The 19,437-nt window shown below is 38.3% G+C and overlaps 1 protein-coding gene across 3 annotated transcripts in view; it reads left to right on the forward strand.

Annotated features, from left to right (window-relative positions):
• KIAA0825 (KIAA0825 ortholog) overlaps nt 1–19,437 on the forward strand; it is a 428,728-nt gene that overhangs the window by 200,120 nt on the left and 209,171 nt on the right. For all 3 annotated transcript variants that reach the window (XM_027545600.1, XM_027545602.1, XM_027545601.1), the window contains 3 exons: nt 1,439–1,618; nt 8,928–9,152; nt 18,686–19,094. In XM_027545600.1, coding sequence (XP_027401401.1) covers nt 1,439–1,618; nt 8,928–9,152; nt 18,686–19,094 — 814 coding nt within the window. The remainder of the gene's footprint in view (nt 1–1,438; nt 1,619–8,927; nt 9,153–18,685; nt 19,095–19,437) is intronic.

The following is a 19,437-nucleotide window of genomic DNA, read 5'->3' on the forward strand; positions in this document are numbered from 1 at the left end:
CCACTTTCTGAAGGTACCAGATAAAGTTACATTCCTATAGGTTGAGGGTGTAGTGGGTTTTAATTAAGGAAAGAATTTGCTTAGCCCAAGGTCTAATGTGATTAGTATCAAAGGTTAATACTTATTTCTTCTATATATTCATTAATGTGTAAAAGGGCAGGGGATGTGGAGACTTAGCAGTAAACATTGGCTCAACAAATGAAAAACCCTTCACCAATATAATTTCTAATTAGCCCACTATACTTATACTAATGGTTTTCTAACTTTTCTAAGGAACCTGTTTTTAGAACGTTTAAAGCATCTCGTGCCTCTCATGGTTGGGAGGCTGTGAGCAATCACATGTGGCCGGACAAGCCTGTCAGGCAGGCTAGAGAACCTTCAGAGGAGTTTGTAGGTTGAAACACTCCTGTCACGCCCAGGAATTATTATTAACTGGAGCTCTAAGTTAACTCCTTCTCCGAAAGAGGTGGTGGGGGACAGCCCCCCGTAAAGTCAGAGGTGTAGGGGAGAGCACAAAGTAGTAAAGTAGGCAGGCTCTGGTTATGGGGGTAGATGCTCGAGAATTTCCAGGGGGACTCCTGAGGCTCGATCCCGCCTTTGCGTATGTCGAGCCTCCTTCCTCATGACCTTTGCCATGGGCGGAGTGCCTCACGCCGGCCCCCAACATTTGTAGGAATTCCTATTTGATTTTATTGAGAAACAAGCTGAGAAAGCTCTTCATTCTGAAATGACAGGAAGCTATGGGTTTGAGAAACATTTATAAATTTATTTGTAGAATTGATAGCATAAGACTGAGAACACTATAACTATGAATTTCCTATGAAATTTATGTTCTGAATAAAGGGTATATAATGTTCAGAACAAAAATCCCAAAGAGAGATACAAAGATTCAACTAGTTATAAGTAGATTTTCAATATTAAGGAGTATATAAAATAATTCTGTTTGATGTTCAAGTTAAACACACACACACACATATATAGTGTATATTTGTATATAATATGAATGAAATACTGCTCTAAATATAGTAACAATCACTGGTTGGTAGGATTTGGTGCACTTTTAGTTTTCTTAGTTTCTTAGTCTGAATTTTTTTTACAGTTTTTAGAATGAATGTGTGTTACTTTTAAATGAGAAAAGAAATGAAAAATGTTTCTTTAAGAGGATAAAGAATTCTGTCATAAAAGTAAACTACTGTTGCCCTTTGACATGATGTCATGTGGTTTTTCTCACAACTTTTCCCCCACAAATATCCATGATTCTCTCAGAAATTATACTGGGTTTGGGGAATGGACCTTTGATCTGAAAGAATATGGCATTTCTCCTATTATGCAAATAATAATCAAACACATTTTTACACTGTTATGCTAGTATTAGGAATAGGAATGTAATCATATTCATTGATACCTACCTTACTAAATCATTTTTATTCTTTTCAAGAATGTACCTTTCAAGAACAAGGTTCCAATACAGAAAATAATCTGAACCAAGGATCCAGTGTGGTAGAAGCTGTCTTTCAAGTATTGTACCACTGCACTTTCTCTCCACAAACATTTGGAAATGTCTTTGTGAGTTACATGGAAGAAGAACAATTATGGGACTTGTTATACAACATTCCAGGTATGAGAAAGTTACTATTTGTAAAAGAAGTGTTTTATAGATACTCAAATATATCTTTAAAGACATTTGTAAAAGTTTATTGATGTCAGTTTTGCCGAATCTGTTATTTGTAAAAGGTTATCTTACATTTTTTTCAGTATACAGGCTACTTTGGGGAATCATTAACCGTTAATTCCCATCAAAATTTAACATACTTGGTACAAGGTGAGAGGGGAAGTTATTACCTAGAAATTATGTTATGCGGATTTTCTTTTTTTATTAAAAATTTAACATTTACCACAGATGATGTTTTGCTATTAAACATGTAAGAAATTAGTAAAATGTAAAAAAATACTTTGTGCTTCTCAGATGCTTTTATTAAACAAACTGATGGATAAACCTGCTGGCCAGTTTTCTTCATATGTAAATGGAATTTATTATGACCAGCCTAGTGGCTCTCTATCGGAGAAGGCAATGGCACCCCACTCCGGTACTCTTGCCTGGAAAATCCCATGGACAGAGGAGCCTGGTGGGCTGCAGTCCATGGGGTCGCTAAGAGTTGGACATGACTGAGTGACTTCACTTTGACTTTTCACTTTCATGCATTGGAGAAGGAAATGGCAACCCACTCCAGTATTCTTGCCTGGAGAATCCCAGGGATGGGGGAGCCTGGTGGGCTGCCGTTTATGGGCTCGCACAGAGTCGGACACGACTGAAGTGACTTAGCAGCAGCAACAGCAATGGCTCTCTCTAGACATTTAAGTAAGTCCTATCATTGTTTCAGGGGTACTGTGTTTTCTCCAGCTGTGTTGTTCTGCCCACAGCTCGAGTGGATGGTAAAGTCAGAATGAGTTACATGTCTGAATAAGAAGTGTTCGTGGGTTACCCCACCTTCAGGACCAGGTGTAAACATTCTCACATTGTTTGATCCTTAATATTCTGTCTTTAAATCTCTGTACTTAATGTCTTGGGACAATGAAGGATGAGGATTTAGGGGTTATCCTGTCAGTCCTTTAACTATATATATCATTTACATTTGGTTTTCAACCTAAATGCTTTCTTATACACTGTTTTGGAACCACCATTTCCATAAAATACTTAATAGAATCCATATTAAAAAATCTAACTGGCTCATAATCATGGTTTCATTCTTCCTGTACTTTTTAGCTATCCTCCAGACGTGACTTGACTATCCTTTTAACTATTTTTAAGTCATTATGTTACATCTTCTCTTGGTCATTATCACTGCAAAGTAGCAATATATAGCTTTATGTAATGATTTCAAAACCTTGAATCTATCACTTAGAGACTCTGTGATAATTATCTCCTTTTAAAGTCTTATTTTCTAGTTTTCATATATTCCTCACTGGTTCTTTTTTTACCCCCCAAATGGTCAGTCTGCTGGTTTAAAAGAGAGCATTATTTCTGATGTAGACTTTATTAAACTGAAAGAAAAACAACCTTGAAAGCTCCTCTACCCCCTGCTGTTTTGAGTCATTTTTGGTGAGGATAAGAGCTGAATTGTCTCACAAGATTATAAAGAATCGGGGACCCACTTGCTTCAACCATAATTTATCTTTTAGTTCTTAAGTTCTTGAACCATCTGACACTCAGCACAAAACCATACTGAAAATGACTTTGAAGAGATCAATGGATTTTAGGTGGTGGCCTGAGAAAGCGAAACTGCTCCTTGCCCCTAATTAGTCTTCTCTCCCATCTACACGTTGAGCAAACCCTCCTCCCCCAGGTCAGAAAAGTCTCTTGGAATAGGAACGGGTAGTACAGATGTTCACAGAGACCAGATTTCGTCACGGGCTCAAAGGGGCAGAACTTCAAAGTGCTGAAACATCCTTGGCCTTTGTGCAAGTTATTTCTCCATCAACGTTAACTTATCTCCTTTTAAAGTTGTATTTTCTAGTTTTCATGTATTCCCTTACTGTTTCCTTTTTATCCAAAAACAGGCAGTCTTCTAGTTTAAAGTGAAAGTAAGAATTGCTCAGTCGTGTCCGACTCTTTGCAACCCCATGGACTGTACAGTCCATGGAATTCTCCAGTTCAGAATACTGGAGTGGGTAGCCTTTCCCTTCTCCAGGAGATTTTCCCAACCCAGGGATCGAACCCAGGTCTCCCGCGTTGCAGGCGGATTCTTCACCAGCTGAGCCGCAAGAGAGCATTATTTCTGATGTAGACTTTATTGAATTGAAAGAAACTAAGACATTGCAGTGGTCATGAGGGACTGTGCCTTTTTTTTTTCTCTCCTATTTAAATCTTTGTAAGTCTCCTATTCTTCTGTTACCAATTACAATGATCTTAAAATCCCTAATAAGATAGACCAATTCATAAGAAAACTAAGTCTTTTACTGTGGTTTCTGTTTGACTTGAAAAATAATAGGTTTCAAGGAAATATAGCTGAGACACATAATCATAATCCCACAATATTTGCATTTTACCACTAATAGATCTATGCTTCAGTAAATATTATGAACTTATCCAGATTGACTAGAGTGCATTACTTAAAAAACTGGTTTATTTTCTTCCTCTTGAAACACGCTATGATTTCTGTATAGCTTATCCATAAGACATCACAGTCTTATCATTTTAGAGTAAAAAGGTGAAAACAAAGAAGGCAGTATCCTCATTTTCTTGCTGGGCTTCCCTGGTAGATCAGCTGGTAAAGAATCTGCCTGCAATGCAGCAGACCTGGGTTCTATCCCTGGGCTGGGAAGATCCCCTGGAGGAGGGCATGGCAATCCACTCCAGTATTCCTGCCTGGGAAATCGCCATGGACAGCGGAGCCTGGCGGGCTTCAGTCTGTGGGGTTGAAAAGAATCAGAGATGACTGAGCGACTAAGCACAGCAAGAAATGTTAAGAGACTTGCCTGAGATTGTTCACTGATTAAATCGTAGAATCCGAACAAAAAAATGGAATTCTGATCACGGGCCTTGTTATTTTCTTTATTTTTTTCTATTAGACTAAACTTTTTGAAACATTTGCTTTATGAATATATGAATTCAGTAATGAAATATATAAATTGGCTTCATAATTAGATATAACTCCTTAGAATGAACATAACTAGGAAGAAAAACAAGAGTGAAAATATCCATTTAAAAAAAGATTACAGAAGATAAAAATTATTAAAAAAACAATTACGTTGGGTATCTCATGTGGGCATTTCAAAGGCCAATACACTGTAAGAAATAGATTTGGTAGCAATCATTGCAGGCCTGTACTCTGAAAGTAGGTCAACAATATTTAGTTGGGCAAATGAAAATATCAAAGCACAAGTTACTTTGTGCTTCACTCTATTCCTTAACTCCCTTTTACTTTTAAGAGAAACACATGTCTTTAGCACACACTGAGTTAAACTTTATAAGGAACTACTAAACTGTTTTTCAACGTAATCCCGTCCTTTTACCTTCCCACCCATTATGTGAGAGAGTTTGGGTTGCTCTGTGCCCTCACCAACACTTGGAATTGCCTTTTTGCTTTTAATCATTCTAAGGAGTATATGCTATTATCTCACTGTGATTTTAATTTACAATTCCATGGTGATTAATGACGTCAAACATATCTTCATGTTTTTAACAGTCATTTGAAAAAATTCTTTTGAAAAATATCTGTTTAAAACGTTCCTTCATTTATTAATTAGATTGTCTTACTGAGTTTTAAAGAGGTCTTCCTTGGTGGCTCAGTGGTAAGAATTGCTTGCAATGCAAGAGCCACAGAAGATGCAGGTTTGATCCCTGGGTCGGGAAGATCCCCTGGAGGAGCGCATGGCAACCCACTCCAGTAATTCTTGTCTGGAGGATCCCATGGACAGAGGAGCCTTTGGTCCATGGGGTCGCAAGAGTTGGACAGGACTTAGCGACTAAACCGCCACCATACATTTTCATATACATATACAATTTTCCCAGCATCATTTTTAGAAATCACTATTCTTTCCCAGTTTGAATTACTTCAGTGCTTTTGTCAGAAATCAAGTGGACAATTGATCAAATCCATGTCTACGTGTGGATCCTCTGTTCTGACACTTTTAGCTACATGACTGTATTATTCTTTGTTTTCTGTTTGCTCCAACGTTGTTCCTTTTAATATCTATTTTGATCTTCTTTGGATTAACTGGATATATTTCAGTATTACAGGCTTTCTTTGCCAATGGCTTATTTGATATAATTCTATATTTATTTTGGTAGTTGTTCCAAGGTTTACATCTTGTGATGAGTTATCTTTGACTCATCACAGTTTACATATAATGTAAGAATCTTACACAAGTATATTTCTGTTTACTCTTCGTATTCTTTACATGTGTCATCATGCATTTTATTTCTACTAATGTTATCAACGCTACAGACTATTGTTTCAGTTCCAGTTCCAGACTTTTGTTCCAGTCAGTTATAGCTTAAAGAAGCAAGAAATGAGAAGAAAGTCTTTCATATTTGTCCATCTAGCTATCATTTCTGGTACTCTTCTTTTACTTGTGTAGATCTGAGTTTCTGACAGATATCATTTTCCTTCTACCTTAAGTATTTCCTTTAATGGACTAAAAATTTTCTGCCATCAATTCATTTAATTTGATTTGATTGCATGAAAACAGGCTTTATCTTCATATTTGACATATTTTTCATCAGACATGTACTTTTGGGTTCAGAGATTTTTCTCTCATTTTTTTTTTCACTCGGGACTTTCAAGGCATTTTTCTATTTTATGGCTTGCACTGTTTCTGATGATAAATCACTTTAGGTTTTAAAGTGTTTGCTTCCAGTTATGTAATGTGTCTTCTTTGTGTTGCTCATGTTAAGATTGTTCTCTTTATCACTACTTTGCAGCAATTTAATTATGATGTGCTTTGTTTTCGTTTATTTTGTATTCTGCTTAGGGATTGTTGAGCTTCTCATATCTGAGGATGTTTAGTTTTTATTATATTTGGAAAATTTTCAGCCATTCTCACGGGGTATTTTATCTTCCCCCCCACCCCCATCACCACTTTTTTCTGAAATTCTCTTTTTTTAAAATAATTAATTAATTTGGCTGAGTAAGGTCTTAGTTATGGCATGCAGAATCTTCATTACATCATGCAGGATCTTTTGCTGTGGTACATGGACTCTGACTGCACTGTTCAGGCTCAGTGGTTTTGGCACATGGGCTCTCGAGTTGTGGCCCGCAGCCTCCAGAGTCCACAGGCCCAGTAATTGCAGAGTGTGGGCTTCATGGATCTTAGTTTCCTGACCAGGGATTAAACTTGTGTTCCTTGCATTGCAAGATGGATTCTTAACTATCGGACCACCAGGGAAGTCCCTGATTTGCAGATACTGTAAAACCCTTGTATTCCTCTTATAAATCCAACTTCGTGTTGTGTATGATCCTTTTAGTGTATTCTTACGTTCAGTTTGTTGACATTTTGGTGAGGATTTTTGCATCTATGTCCATCAGTGATATTGGGCTGTGATTTTTCTTTTTTGTGTGCTATCTTTGTCTAGTTTTAGTATCAGGATGAGGCTGGCCTTGTATACAGAATGAGTTTGGAAGTATTTCTTCCTCTGTGCAATTTTTGGGAATAGATTGAGAAGACCAGGTCTTACCTCTTCTCTAAATGTTTGGTAGCTTTCACCTGTGAAGCCATCTGGTCCTGGACTTGTGTTTGTTGAGAGTTTTTCTAAATTACAAATTTGGTATCATTGCTGGTAATTGGTCTGTTCATAGTTTTTATTTCTTCCTGGTTCAGTCTTAGGATATTGTACATATCTAGTAATTTGTCCATTTCTTCTAGATTGTCCGTTTTATGGCTGTGTAATTGTAGTCTCTTAGAATCATTTTTATTTCTGTGATGTCAGATATAACTTCTCCTTTTTCATTTCTGATTTTATTGATTTGGACCCTCTCTCTTTTTTCTTCATGAGTCTGGCTAAAAGTTTGTCAATTTTGTTTCTCTTTTTTAAAGTCCAGCTTTTAGTTTCAGCACTATGGTGGTTTTTACAGTGGGTTGTCATTTGAGAAATATCACCGTGAAATTTGAGGGGGAAAATCATATTGATGCTCGTCTCTGTTGATTCAAATAATGATCCCTGAACTTCCCAGTCATTAAAAACAAACAAAAACTTTTATTGTATTTATCACATAAGTAACACATAATCATTGCAGGTGATACTTATTAGAAAGAAGGGAGGAAAGAAAAGAGGGAAGGAGGGAAGAAAAAGTCAAAGAAGAAGAAGGAAAGGAAAAGGAAAATCACCTGAAATACCATTAGTCATTGATAAGCACCATCAACATTGTAGAGTATCTTTTAATTCTTTTCTGCTGCTGCTGCTACTGCTGCTAAGTCGCTTCAGTCATGTCCGACTCTGTGCGACCCCATAGACGGCAGCCCACCAGGCTCCCCCATCCCTGGGATTCTCCAGGCAAGAACACTGGAGTGGGTTGCCATTTCCTTCTCCAATGCATGAAAGTGAAAAGTGAAAGTGAGTCGCTCAGTTGTGTCCGACTCTTCGCGACCCCATGGACTGCAGCCTTCCAGGCTCCTCCACCCATGGGATTTTCCAGGCAAGAGTACTGGAGTGGGTTGCCATTGCCTTCCATGTGTATGTAAACATGTATTTTTTAATAAATATAATATATCATACTATTTTCTAAGCTTCTTTTTTTTCTAATCAATATGACTTTATTGCGAATATGGATGTGCTGTGCTTAGTCACTCAGTCATGTCTGACTCTTTGCGACCCCATGGACTGTAGCCTGCCAGGCTCTTTTGTCCATGGGGATTCTCCAGGCGAGACTACTGAAGTGGGTTGCCATGCCCTCCTCCAGGAGATCTTCCCAATCCAGGGATCAAACCCAGGTCAACGGCATTGCAGGTGGATTCTTTACCATTTGAGCCACCAAGGAAGCCCTAAGCTAATTAAATAAATCCCTAGTTGTTGGACATTTAGATTATTTCCAATTTTTTATTTTATTCTTTACATAATCATAATTAATTTCTTAGGATAAATTTCCAGAGAAAGAATAAATGTGTTAATAGGTAAGTGTCAAAGCTTTTGCAATTGTTGTGTCATCTAAGAAGTTTATACAAGTTATATATCCACCAGTAGAGTCCCCAGAGTACTAGCGAATACTGTTTTATTCACTGTCATTCTGGCTACTATTCCCTTGATTACCAAGGGGTAACTTTTTTCCCCAATGTTTATGGACTACTTATCAATCATATGATCTCTAGGCTAAAAACAGCTCTTCTTTCTATAGCTTTGAACTAGATTACTGAGAAGCTGAATTCTTAATTGAACAGGGCACAAGACACTTTGGATTCTGCTAACTGTAATGTACTGTCTGGTTTTAAAGTCTCAACACGCAGAGGGTCCGAGGTGGCGGTCGTCCGATGCCTGAGACTGGCACTGATGGACGCCGTCAAGGACGTCGTGCAGCACGTAGTGTCTGTGATGAGCTCTGGGAGCAACTGCGAGACGAACCTGAACAAGCACAGCGTTCCTGAAGGTCTGCGTGAGAGCATTCCTCGAGAATGGAATTACATTCCGAAAGAAACCAAAGGGAAAGAATCAAGCAAAGGTACGTTTATTTTTCTTTAAGAACACGTCCCTAAAGAAGCACACTTTCTAGGATATGAGAACGAGTAACATTGTAAAAATTACAAGATTTGTAAACTATATTAGTCTCCTTTCTACCATGTACATTTAGGATTCCTAATTTTCATTACTGCAAGCCATATGATCAAAAAATAAATAAATAAACACACACACACAACTTAGGAATGAAAATGACTCAAACAATTCTCTTCTTTTTTTAACTACCAATTCAAAATTTTCTGTGATATTTTGTGTTTATGTTAGTGTTCAGATTAGTCACATGATTTTGACTGATTTCCTTCAAATCTATTGAGGAACCTAAAATTCATATTCTCAAGAAGATTGCTCTGATATTCAGTTTAATTATTCTTTTTTGAAGTTTTTCCTGTACAACTACCAGTTATTACTTTCTTCTCTTTCTTTAATACACCTACATGTGTAGCTTTTGGGTAAAAAATAACACCCCATTTAATAGCTACATGTATTTTTCTGACAGGTATTGCCCCCTAGTACCTATGGTTCTGGATTCAGTGCATTGTTCCTCTTCAGGGCAATGTGTCTACCAAGTGTACTGAAAAATTATCAAAGATCTATATTATTCATTTATTTTATTACCCAAGTCCTTTCTTGTTAGTTACTTCCTATCTAGATGTCTCTACTTTCCAAGAATTTCAAAAGGTTCCTTTGGATGTATCTTATTTACCTGTTTGTATCCATGAATCTTCTTTAGAATTTTAAAATACATCTTTCCCTTTTTATCTTCATCTTTAAAGAAGAGTATTTTTTCACTAACTGTAAGGAAACTCTCAACAGTAAAGTACTCCAGCTGAACAGTAAAACACTCCTGCTAAACCTAAATCCATTTGAGGAAAGTAGCTGTTCTTTCATCCTTCTCCATAGTGGTCCTGAATAATGTGAATCTTATCCAGGAACCTTATATTAAAGACTCAAATCAAATTATCTATCAGTGACCTTTCATAGTAATGCTTTAATTCTGTCCAAACCCTATTAAACTGCCTTTGAATCCAGTAAAGCCATTTAATTCCAATTGGAAAATGTCAGATATTCATTACTTAAGTTCTTCCTCATCAGAGTTGTTGCCATCTCCCCTTTCTAGCTTTGGGATATTTCCTACATTTTGAGCAATACAAGAGGCATGATCTATAGTTTATATAGCATGTCATATGAGTAGCACTTTTTTGTTTGTGGCTTTCAAGTTGGTCTATTCACAAATAATTTTTTTTTCTACAAGTATTTTGGAACTCTTCCATAACATTTCAAAGGGCCTCTGGTTTCCACCCCCACCCCTGCCCCGAAAAACTTAGTTTGTATTGATCGATACCAGTTCTTATGGTTTTCCTTACTAAATAATACTTTTTCATAAAATTATCAGTAAGAGTAGAAATATAACACTTAGAGAGGCATGCAGGAGTGCCAAATCACATATAAATACTATAAAAGAAAGTGGTGGAGGAAGGTGACCTTATAAAGCATTTTGTGCATTTCAGGATGTGAAAATAGGAGAATACCATTGTTCTTCATTTCTGTCCTCTTTTAAGTTGACATTACTCAATCTTTAGTTTCCCTACAACGTACAAGATAGATAACATGTTCATGCCAGACAGTAAGTCACTTACTCATTCAATAGATAGACATTTACTAAGTCAATTACAACTATATATGAGGTACTGGAATTGGGTCAGGGATAAACCGTCGATGAGAGATCCCCTCTTGATTCTTGAAGACTAGTATAAATGTTTACAAATAGGTACAAACACCTCCGGAGGTGTATAAGACAATTCTCTGGTGGGTGAAAAGACAGCAAGCGAAACTACTGACATTTCATATGGAGCCTGTTATGGAATTCTCCCTGGGTCTGTGAGCAGGCCAGTCGTGTGTTGGGGACATTGTTGTTAGTGAGGGCATGTACAGGGTAACCTCACTCCTTCATTAGCTTTCATCATTCAGCAATCAATTAAGGTTGTCCTTTGTATTTCAGAACCTAGTTTTCACAAAATTAATCCTCACAAAACATACAAGTGGCTTTAACATATTCTTAGAAATAACAAATCAACTGCGGTTTAAAACTATTACTGGGAATCCAAGGGAAAACAAAGTGAGAAAGTAAAAAAAACCTCACACTGAGGAAAATTACTATTTCTAACATAAACTGTTTCTCAGCCATATTTCAAGTTAGAACACTGATAATCTGATCAGATTTGGCCAAAAATAAATAAAAAAGGAGTGGGAAAACCATCTGAAGCATGGCTTTCCATACTTTGTTGTTAAAGATGAATCCCTCCAAAATAAGTATTGTGCCTTGAGATATTAGCTAAATATAGTTTGAAGACTTCTTGATTAGCGGAAGATTTCAAAACTAAGCATACAAACATGAAGATAAACCTTGATAATCATTTTCAGCAATGTTTTAAGTCGATTGATATTTAATTTAGTCCTTGGCAAAATTCATCTAAATAATGAAGTGCTTAGGGGCCTTTTTTTTTTTTTTGAGGATTCTAACTTAAAAGACAAATAGTCACTAGCTTAAGGAAACATTTGTCCTTCCTGACATAGTGAAAATGATGGAACATGGAAAACACTGAAGATTTTTAAAAAATAAATAGTACAATAAATTATACAGTGTAAGAGATTTACCGAAGAATTGAATGGAGGTTCAGATGTTTCTGATATAGCTCAGCTTAGGTATTCACTCCCTAAGTGAATACGCAAAGAATTCTCTCCCCAAGAGCAAACACACAAAGAATTAGTTGTTTTATTTCTTTGACAATGACCAAAGGAAAGATATACCAAAGAATGTATTGTCTTACCACTAAATTACTTTTTAAATAGAAAGAATGCTTTATGGGAAAACTCAGGAGTAATTGTTTCTAACTAAAACAATAGATTCTTTAGAGGAAACAGAGGTAGCAAGCACCACAGAGCACATGTATTCCAGGCATCATTCACACGTGGATTGTTGAAAAAGAAAGTGACGGCAGAAATATGCCAAGTGTTATCAGAAGTCATTCAGATAGTTTATTTTGTAAAACCCAGAAATATTAGTTTTATAAAAGCGAGTATCACCTATATAAATGTCATCGCTGCACCACGTAAGAACTTAAGAATTTGCTAGCTTGATTTAAAATGTTCCAAATAAGTGTTTCAGTTATTTTTGAATACTTTTCTCAAAAGTACAAAAATGAGGGCATCCCTGGTGGCTCTGGTGGAGAGTCCGCCTGCCAATGCAGAAGACACGGGTTCCATCCCTGAGCCCGGAAGATTCCTGCACGCAGCGAAGCAGCTAAGCTCACATGCCACAGTACTGAGCATGTGCTTGAGAGCTCGGGACCCACAACTGCTGAGCCCGCGTGCTGCAGCTGCCGAAGCCTGCACACCTTAGAGCCCAGTGCTCTGCAACAAGAAAATCCACTGCAGCGAGGGGCCTCGAACCGCCACTGGAGCGTGGCCCCCGATTACCGTAAATACAGAAAAGTCCACACTGCAACAAAGACCCAGCACAGCCAAAAAGTTTTTTTTAAATACAAAAATGAAATATTTTCAGTTTGTTACAAGAACAATTAATTAACATAATGGTGATGACTATTCATTAGTCAGATTTCAACGACAACGTTTGTCTTTTTGGTGGTTAAGATTGAAAAACTAGTGCCATGATTTCACAGGTTGCACGTGTATCTATGTATATGTTCATGTACTGACTTTGTCACCTATGACGGTCATTAAAACCAAGTATTGAAACAAACTAAATAACCTGACATTTGAATCAATGTGTTACAAACTATTAAAGCCCAGATTTTTAAAAGAATAAAGCATATAAAATCACATTATCCTCACTCAGTAATGTATTACTGATATTTGATACCATTCAGTTCAGTTCAGTTCAGTCGCTCAGTCGTGTCCGACTCTTTGCGACCCCATGAATCGCAGCACACCAGGCCTCCCTGTCCATCACCAACTCCCGGAGTTCACCCAGACCCACGTCCATCGAGTCAGTGATGCCATCCAGCCATCTCATCCTCTGTTGTCCCCTTCTCCTCCTGCCCCCAATCCCTCCCAGCATCAGAGTCTTTTCCAATGAGTCAACTCTTCACATGAGGTGGCCAAAGTACTAGAGTTTCAGCTTCAGCATCATTCCCTCCAAAGAAATCCCAGGGCTGATCTCCTTCAGAATGGACTGGTTGGATCTCCTTGCAGTCCAAGGGACTCTGAAGAGTCTTCTCCAACACCACAGTTCAAAAGCATCAATTCTTCCGTGCTCAGCCTTCTTCACAGTCCAACTCTCACATCCATACATGACCACAGGAAGAACCATAGCCTTGACTAGATGGACCTTTGTTGGCAAAGTAAATGCCTCTGCTTTTGAATATGCTATCTAGGTTGCTCATAAGTAAACAATATTTTAAAAGTTAATTTTAAGACATTATTTGTCTTTACCTTTTTCATTGTAAATTTCATTTTTTTGCATGTTTTATAATCTCCAAAATATATTATTACAATCAGTAGTCTATGCACAAGAAGGAAGACATGGTAAGTATATAAATGTACCTCTCACATTGCATTCAATGTCATATTCAAAGCTATGGTTTTTCCAGTAGTCATGTATGGATGTGAGAGTTGGACTATAAAAAAAGCTGAGCACCAAAGAATTGATGCTTTTGAAGTGTGGTGTTGGAGAAGACTCTTGAGAGTCCCTTGGACTGCAAGGAGATCCAACCAGTCAATCCTAAAGGAAATCAGCCCTGAATATTCTTTGGAAGGACTGATGCCAAAGCTGAAATTCCAGTACTTTGGCCACCTGATGTGATGAATGGACTCACTAGAAAAGACCCTGATTCTGGGAAAGATTGAAGATGGGAGCAGAAGGGGCTGACAGAGCATGAGATGGTTGGATGGCATCACTGACTTGATGGACATGAGTTTGAGCAAGATTGGGAGTTGGTGATGGACAGGGAAGCCTGGCGTGCTACAGTCTATGAGGTCACAGGGAGTCGGATGCAAGTGAATGACTGAACTGAACATTGCATTCATTCTAGGACATACATTTTTTCACACTTTATCAAATTGGGATGGCTCTTGCAATATATTACATATAAAGGACTTAGAAGTCAACTTATTTAAATAAAGACAGACTAATGCATGTGTGGCATTCTTAAAAGATCCATCCTGGTGTGTTGTCAGCATCGTCATAGACTCAGGCCCTGCGATTGTGCTTGTGTGGTGCTGTGCTGTGCTTAGTGGCTCAGTCGTGTCTGACTTTTTGTGACCCCATGGACTGCAGTCCACCAGGCTCCTCTGTCCATGGGATTTTCCAGGCAAGAATACTGGAGTGGGTTGCCATACCCTCCTTTAGGGGATCTTCCCAACCCAGGGATCGTACCCAGGTCTCCTGCCTTGCAGGCAGGTTATTTACTGTCTGAACTACGAGGGAAGCCCTGACCCGTGGTCAGTAGAATGGATTTGTCATAGGTCTAAAGGTTCTGACTAGAATTTGCCTAAGTTTTGATAAAGTAGTTGGAGATTTGAGTACGTGCAGTTCTCAGATTTTGTAAATATTAGTAGGGATACAGGTGTGAAGAGAATTGTTAATCTTTACCTGATTATCTACTTATCTTGTCAAATGTTTACTCAGGATATGCAGATAAGCCCTCTTTAGGTTAAACAGAATATAAGATATAATCTTGCAGATTGGGGCATATGAGATGCAAACACATTAAGAACAATAAAACGTTTAAGATATTTAAGAACATTGACAAGAGTGGTTTCTTAATTTGCTTTATCTATATTTCAGGCTTCATCTAAACATATTTATTTGAATAAAAAGAAGACATTTATTGAGGAACTATTTTTTACAAAGTACTGAACTAGATACTTTTTTATTTTTTCATGTATTTAATACAAAAGTCTCCTGAGATCATTCAAATATATCTTGGACCGAATACAATTTTTACAAACATAAAAACACTGTTCCAGTTAATTCTGAAAATCATTCTTAAGTTGTCATGGATTTCTGAGGAATCACTAGACCAGACCTATGTTTTCCAAGAGCTTTGTACTTTTTAAGAGGAGAGTGCTATTTCTATTTTGAATAGAATTTGTTTCTATTTTGTAAATAAGGTCATTTGTTTCATTTCTTCTTAGATTCTGCATGTATGGAACCTCATATGCTATTTCTCCTTCTCTGTCTGACTTACTTCACTATGACAATCTCTAGTTCCATCTATGTTGCTGCAAATGGCATTATTTCATTATTTTAAATGACTAATACCCCATTATATGTATTGTGTGTGTTTAACTTATTATTTTGTATTGGAGTATAACCAAGTAAGGGTTTCCCTGGTGGCTCAGAGGTTAAAGCCTCTGCCTGCAGTGCGGGAGGCCTGGGTTCGATCCCTGGGTCGGGAAGATCCCTTGGAGAAGGAAATGGCAACCCACTCCAGTATTCTTGCCTGGAGAATCCCATGGACGGAGGAGCCTGGTGGCCTACAGTCCACGGGGTCGCAAAGAGTCGGGCGCGACTGAGCGAGCGACTTAAACTTATAACCAAGTAATAATGTTGTGATAGTTTCAAGTGGACAGCAAAGGGACTCAGCCATACACATACATGTATCCATTCTCCTCCAGACTCTCCCATCCAGTCTGTCACATAACTGAGAATTCCCTGTGCTGTACAGTAGGTCCTGTGCTGTACATAGATGCATTTTAAATACAGCAGTGTGTACATGTTGATCCCAAATTCCCTGTCTCTTCCCCTCATCCTTCCCCCAGGCAACCATACATTCATTCTCTAAGTCTGTGAATTTGTTTCTATTTTGTAAATAAGGTCATTTGTTTCATTTCTTCTTAGATTCTGCATGTATGGAACCTCATATGCTATTTCTCCTTCTCTGTCTGACTTACTTCACTATGACAATCTCTAGTTCCATCTATGTTGCTGCAAATGGCATTATTTCATTATTTTAAATGACTAATACCCCATTATATGTATATGTGTGTGTGTGTGTGTGTGTGTGTATCTATCTCATTTCTTCTTTTTCCATTACTCTGTTGGTGAACATTTAGGTAGCTTCCTTGTCTTGGCTATTGTAAACAGCGCTGCCGTGAACACTGGGGTGCAGGTATCCTTTTGGACGTTATTTTCCTTTGGATATATGCCTAGGAGTGGGATTGCAGGGCCACACGGTAGCTCAATTTTTAGTTTGTAAAGAAACCTCCACACTGTTCTCCATAGTCTCCGTGTCAGTTTACATTCCCACTAGTAGTGTAGGAGGTTCCCTTGTCTCCACTCGGTCTCCAACATTTATTCTTTGTGAATTTTTTGATGATAGCCATTTTGACTAGTGTGAGGTGATATCTCATTGTAGTTTTGATTGCATTCATATAATAATTTGTGACGTTGAACATCTTTTCGTGTGCCTGTTGAGCATCTGTATGTCTTCTTTGAGAGCTTCTCTGATGGCTCAGACAGTAAAGAATCTGCTTGCAATGCAAGAGACCTGGGTTCGATCCCTGGGCTGGGAAGATCCCCTGGAGAAGGAAGTAGCAACCCACTCCAGTATTCTTGCCTGGAGAATCCCATGGACCAAGGAGCCTGGAGGGCTACAGTCCATGGGGTTGCACAGAGTTGGACATGACTGACCGACTAACACTAACTAACATGTCTTCTTTGGGGAGTGTCTGTTTAGGTCTTCTGCCCATTTTTTGATTGGGTTGTTTGTTTTAATGGTCTCCAAAATCCACAGAGTAACTTCTTAAAATGTCACGAATATCTTAAGAAATCTTTCACAGTGTTTTATTATTTTTGTTCAGTAAAAACAGTGAAAAATATTTTTCTGAAGAACTTATAGCTACCTTCTTTTAGACTTTCACTCTGTTCCAATGTTCAAATTCAACTATGTACATAGTGTATTAAAATGCTTGTATCTGGCTTTACAAGGTACTCAAGGAGTGAGATTTTATTCCATGCTCTTGGGGAGCTTTTAGTCTAGTTGTAAAGACAACTCATGAATGTATAAATAAGAATATAACAAACAATGATAGATGATAATACAAAAGATAATACAACATGGCATTTTATGAACCTAATTACAGCACAGTCATATGGGTAATATGTCCAAATAAATTCATAGGAGGAAAAAACTTTGAACCAAAAGTTGAAGGTTATGAGTGACCTGTGAAGAACGAGGGCATTCCATGTGAGAATAATGAGATATTCCAAGAAGCCTAAGAGCAAAGAGGATGAAACGAAGATGAGGTTCACCGAAACTGCCTGCAGCTAGACTAGAGAGTGTTTTGACAGCAATGCTCCAGACACTGATCTCATAACAGTGGAAAACAGCTAAAAGAATTGTAGCAGAGAAATTAGGTAATGAAGTTAACAAAGTTAGGTACTAGTATACACATCTGGCTTTATAGCTGGGCATAGTCTGGAGCAGAGAGATGGGTTAGGAGAATCCTACAACAGTCCAGATACCACTTGTGAGGGCAGGGTTGAATAGGTAGTAGCCTTGGTCACAGTGAGGTAAAACTGCATGTCAAAGATGATGGAGTAGTAAGATTGATCAGTGTAGCCCCTAATCTTATATGAAGGATTAGGAGGAATATTTAAACAATTCAAAAGGAAAGAAGAAAATGATGAATAACTTTCCTGGTGGCTCAGACAGTAAAGTGTCTGCCTGCAATGAGGGAGACCCGGGTTCAATCCCTGGGTCGGGAAGATCTCCTGGAGAAGGAAATGGCAACCCACTCCAGTATTCTTTCCTGGGCAGAGGAGCCTGGTAGGCTACAGTCCATGGGGTCGCAAAGAGTCGGACACAACACACTCAATGATGAGGAGGACAGAGAAGTGGAATGCCCATCTGGGAGCTGGAGTGGTTGAAAGGCCAAGGCTGAAGGTTCTAGAATCATCTAGAAGAATGGTTCTCAACTAGGAAGATAGAGAACAATTTGGCAATGCTTTGGAGACATGGGGTGTAATGATAGGGAGGGACTGGGGGCTGGAATAGGATCAGCGTGGAGGGACTGTCTTACATGGATTGTAGGGGGAGGCTGTCAGAGGAAATGACATTTGAGCTGAAAATTAAAAGAAGAAGAGCCAGTCCCGGCAAGAGCTGGAATGATTCTGTCGTGGATGCCAGGAGAAGAATAGAAAGGCTTAAGGAAGTGCCAAAGGCCACAAAAAGGTTGCAGCACGGGTATCTTTGCATTTATTGATTAGGAGGACCTTGGGCCCTTTAAACCTATAATCTTAATAGATAAAAATATAAGTAATAATTCTGAATTTTCTAATCATTTCTGAGAGGAAAAATTAAGTTGGGGGACTTGGGGAATTTTTGGCAGGACTGCAGAGGACCCCAGTAGAGTTCCGTCGGAATATGTCAAGCACTTGCTCTTCTCAACAATTTTCTCCACAAAAATTAGACATCCGCACACAACACTCAACACAGTGATGGAACGCAAATGCTAATACTAATCATACCTTTTCTTTCTTTTCTCCCCCAGGCTTCACAAGGCTTGCTGCTCAGGCAGTATCTATTGTAATCAGCAAGTTACCTACAGTGATTGCATGCTTGCCTCCCCCAATTAAATACTTCTTTTTTCTGTCTGAGAGAAAAATGTCAGAAAACTTCGTTGAATTGAAGAAAGCTGGCCTGCTTGTCTGGAACTTGATTGTAATTATATGTCGGATATTTGAGGATGGAAACACTGTGGAACTTTTAACAGGTGCCTCCCTTGACAGATGGAGTAAAGAGAAACTCGGTTTAGTCTGTTTGTGTTTGGAAAGCATCATGGGAGAGCAGACGAGTAGCCCTAATCAAATGACCCAAAAGGTTCTACGGAGCATCGAGCAGCAGAAACCCAAATGGGTTGAATGCCAGTTGTTGAGAGCAAGGAAACTGAGCACCGAATGGTAAAGTTATGTTTTTCTTTCCCCGAATTGCATCAGACACATTCCCAAAAAACAAAATCACCTATAAACAACCACCACCTCAAAATATTGTCAGATAGGCAGCCATGGTCATCTTGCTAACTTCATGGGAACTTTGATGAATACAAGCAAAGATAAATATTCCATCAAACGCTGGATTGTTAAATGTTCCTTGTCTTATTAAAATTTGAACCCCATTGATACACTGGAACACTATACCTGTGTAGTCCCCATCTCAAGGTTTCTGATTAAAAGGGTGGTGGTTAAACCCAGGAGAATTTGGTTTCACTCCTTTTCAATGTGCAAACAGGTATCTCGTGGATAG

Source organism: Bos indicus x Bos taurus, chromosome 7, assembly GCF_003369695.1.
Source record: "Bos indicus x Bos taurus breed Angus x Brahman F1 hybrid chromosome 7, Bos_hybrid_MaternalHap_v2.0, whole genome shotgun sequence".
Classification (NCBI taxonomy): domain Eukaryota; kingdom Metazoa; phylum Chordata; class Mammalia; order Artiodactyla; family Bovidae; genus Bos; species Bos indicus x Bos taurus.